General features: G+C 40.1%; 1 protein-coding gene across 1 annotated transcript; it reads right to left on the bottom strand.

The window, feature by feature from the left end:
* Positions 1–85: 85 nt before the first annotated feature.
* On the bottom strand, positions 86–1,216 carry LOC104944068 (guanylate cyclase activator 2B-like). The gene is made up of 3 exons (XM_010769544.1): positions 1,064–1,216; positions 692–881; positions 86–528 (listed from the first exon to the last, which is right to left on the bottom strand). The coding sequence occupies exons 1-3, from the start codon at positions 1,136–1,138 to the stop codon at positions 470–472; spliced, it is 324 nt and encodes a 107-aa protein (XP_010767846.1). The 5' UTR covers positions 1,139–1,216; the 3' UTR covers positions 86–469.
* Between the last annotated feature and the right edge of the window lie 988 nt (positions 1,217–2,204).

The raw sequence follows: 2,204 nt of genomic DNA, 5'->3' as shown, positions 1-2,204 counted from the left end.
ATATTAATAATAATAATAATTTGAATATTGAATTGAGTTTTCAGAAAAGAGCACAACGTACACATGATTTATGAATGCAAGCCTTTTATTTAAAACAATGTTAAGAAACAAGAAAAATAGGAACTTTTAAATATGTGTACAGTACAAAGCTTGGTAAGATAGAAATGTAACAAACAAATTCCAAAAATAAAAGGCATGATGGAAATGAAAAATAAAGTAAACAAGCTACAGTAACAGTTTACAGAAATCCACAACAACAACATACGTTGTTTGATTTCTTTCTTTTTGGGGGCTTAGTTTGCTCTATTAAGTGCCAAAAGACCGGAGACAGAGCCTCTGTGGTCAGGGAACATAATGTCACTCTCTCATCAGGTAAATCTTTTTTTGTTTTATTCTCTGAAGTACTATAGTTGTGAGGGGGAGGAAACAAATCACAAGTATTAAGCTGGGCAATGTGTTTGTTGCTTGCTTAGCAGCCGGTGCAGGCAGCAAAAGCGCAGATCTCACAGACGTCCATGGGAACCATAGCTGAAATAAAGACAAAAGACTGTAAGACACAATGTTTTTATCACCTGGTCCAGGTGATAAAAACAGTTCCATGGAGGTCCAGGTGACCTGGACCTCCATATTCATGACTTGACATACTTAATATTCCACTCAAAGGCTGGCTGTTATAATATAGTGGTCTCACCTAGTCTGGACAGGGATGCAGATGCTCCTCTCAGCCTACAGAGGGGCAGGAACTCCTGGGGGAGCATGGGGTCGGCACACAGGGACCCGGTGCTCGCCCTGAGTCGAGGGCTCTGTTGTCCTGCTCCGCTGCTCTCTGTCAGCTCCTGGAGCCTCATGACGGCTTCCAGAGAGAAAGACAATCCATTCTCCTGAAAAGAAAGACAGATAATTGGTGTTAAAGAACTGCATCTTACCAGTTAACTGATGTAGGGTTAGTTCAAATAATGTGTCAAAACAAGTTTGTAATTTAAAAAAGTACAAGGTGCAGGTTTTGGGTAAGCTATTGTCCAGGACCAGTGAGTACTACAAAAAAGATAAATAATGCACTTACTTCAACCCGCACAGCCTCAGAGGTCCAGCTGAGAGCGAGGACGAGGACAGCGATGGTGGCAAGTGTGGCCTTCATGGTGACAGCGATTTGTCTTGAAGAGTCTTTGTCTCTTGTGGTTGGTGTGCTCAGCAGGTGCTTAGCTCAGTGAGTGCTTTCCTTCCATCCACAAGCCTCCTTTAAACAGTTCTGCAGTCATGTGACCGCAGGTGCAAAGTTTTTCTCACGGGTTAATCAACAGTGAAGGGGGTTTATAGGGTTGTAAACGGGAATTCATAAATCCTTCTTTTTCCTCATCACCTGTCTGATCATTTTATGGATCCCTGGCTCTGCTGGCAGCTCTGTCTCGTAGATTGATCACACCTCGGGTCGGTTAAACAGTTACCTTTCGCTCCATTGATGATGGTGAAAGCTTCACCTGCCCATTGTTAGAGAGCCCTGTTACTCACCTCTGAGCAAACTGTTGAACTTTGTTTTACAAGCTAACATGTCTGACAGAACTGGATCCTATCATGTTTAAAAAAAGTGCCATGTTTTTTTTTATTTATTTGGAAACGTGTTATTTTTAAACAGAAAGAATAAAAAAAGATACATTTGTTAAATATTTAAGTTCTGTATTTGCCTGATTGAAGGACACAAAGGCAATTGCATAGTATTAGACTAAAACAATTAGTTTAATATTTGAACAAATATAATTTCATCCAGCAATGCTTTCATTACCACAGCATCTCAATCAACAACTTTATTAATTCTTTAAGGGGCAATTGGTTATGATCAGCAGCTTGTCATGTACACAGGCAGGACGAAAACACACAGATACACCCGGGAGCACAGATGTGGATCATTCCAATTTACACTATAAATAGTTCATAGCATCACAATAATAAATAAATGAATAAATATTCTATGTCGGGCAGGGCCACTATGTTGAATTATTTTAATGAGCATTTTGTGTCCTGTGGCTCTCTGCTTGATTATGTTGCTAACTCTGCTACTGTGAACACCACAGTCTGTGACTCTGAAAAACGTGGTTTGGAAAACCCTTTCAGTTTTTCTCCTTCTACTATTGAAGTCGTTCATTAAGCCTTATCCAAGTTAGATCCTAAGAAACCGGTTGGTCTGGACAACGTAGAACCTTTCTTTT

Source organism: Notothenia coriiceps, unplaced genomic scaffold (assembly GCF_000735185.1).
Source record: "Notothenia coriiceps isolate Sejong01 unplaced genomic scaffold, NC01 NC01_scaffold00007449, whole genome shotgun sequence".
Lineage (NCBI taxonomy): Eukaryota > Metazoa > Chordata > Actinopteri > Perciformes > Nototheniidae > Notothenia > Notothenia coriiceps.
Note: the sequence above shows the minus strand (reverse complement) of the source record. Positions and strands in the feature narration are given on the sequence as shown.

Bases quoted from the DNA above. Each gene is read 5' to 3' on its own strand.
- LOC104944068 (XM_010769544.1), bottom strand. From the start codon at position 1,138: ATGAAGGCCACACTTGCCACCATCGCTGTCCTCGTCCTCGCTCTCAGC. The intron at 882-1,063 runs GTAAGTGCATTA...CTTTCTTTTCAG, and splicing joins CTGAGGCTGTGCGGGTTGAA to GAGAATGGATTGTCTTTCTC. The intron at 529-691 runs GTGAGACCACTA...TCTTTATTTCAG, and splicing joins TGCATCCCTGTCCAGACTAG to CTATGGTTCCCATGGACGTC.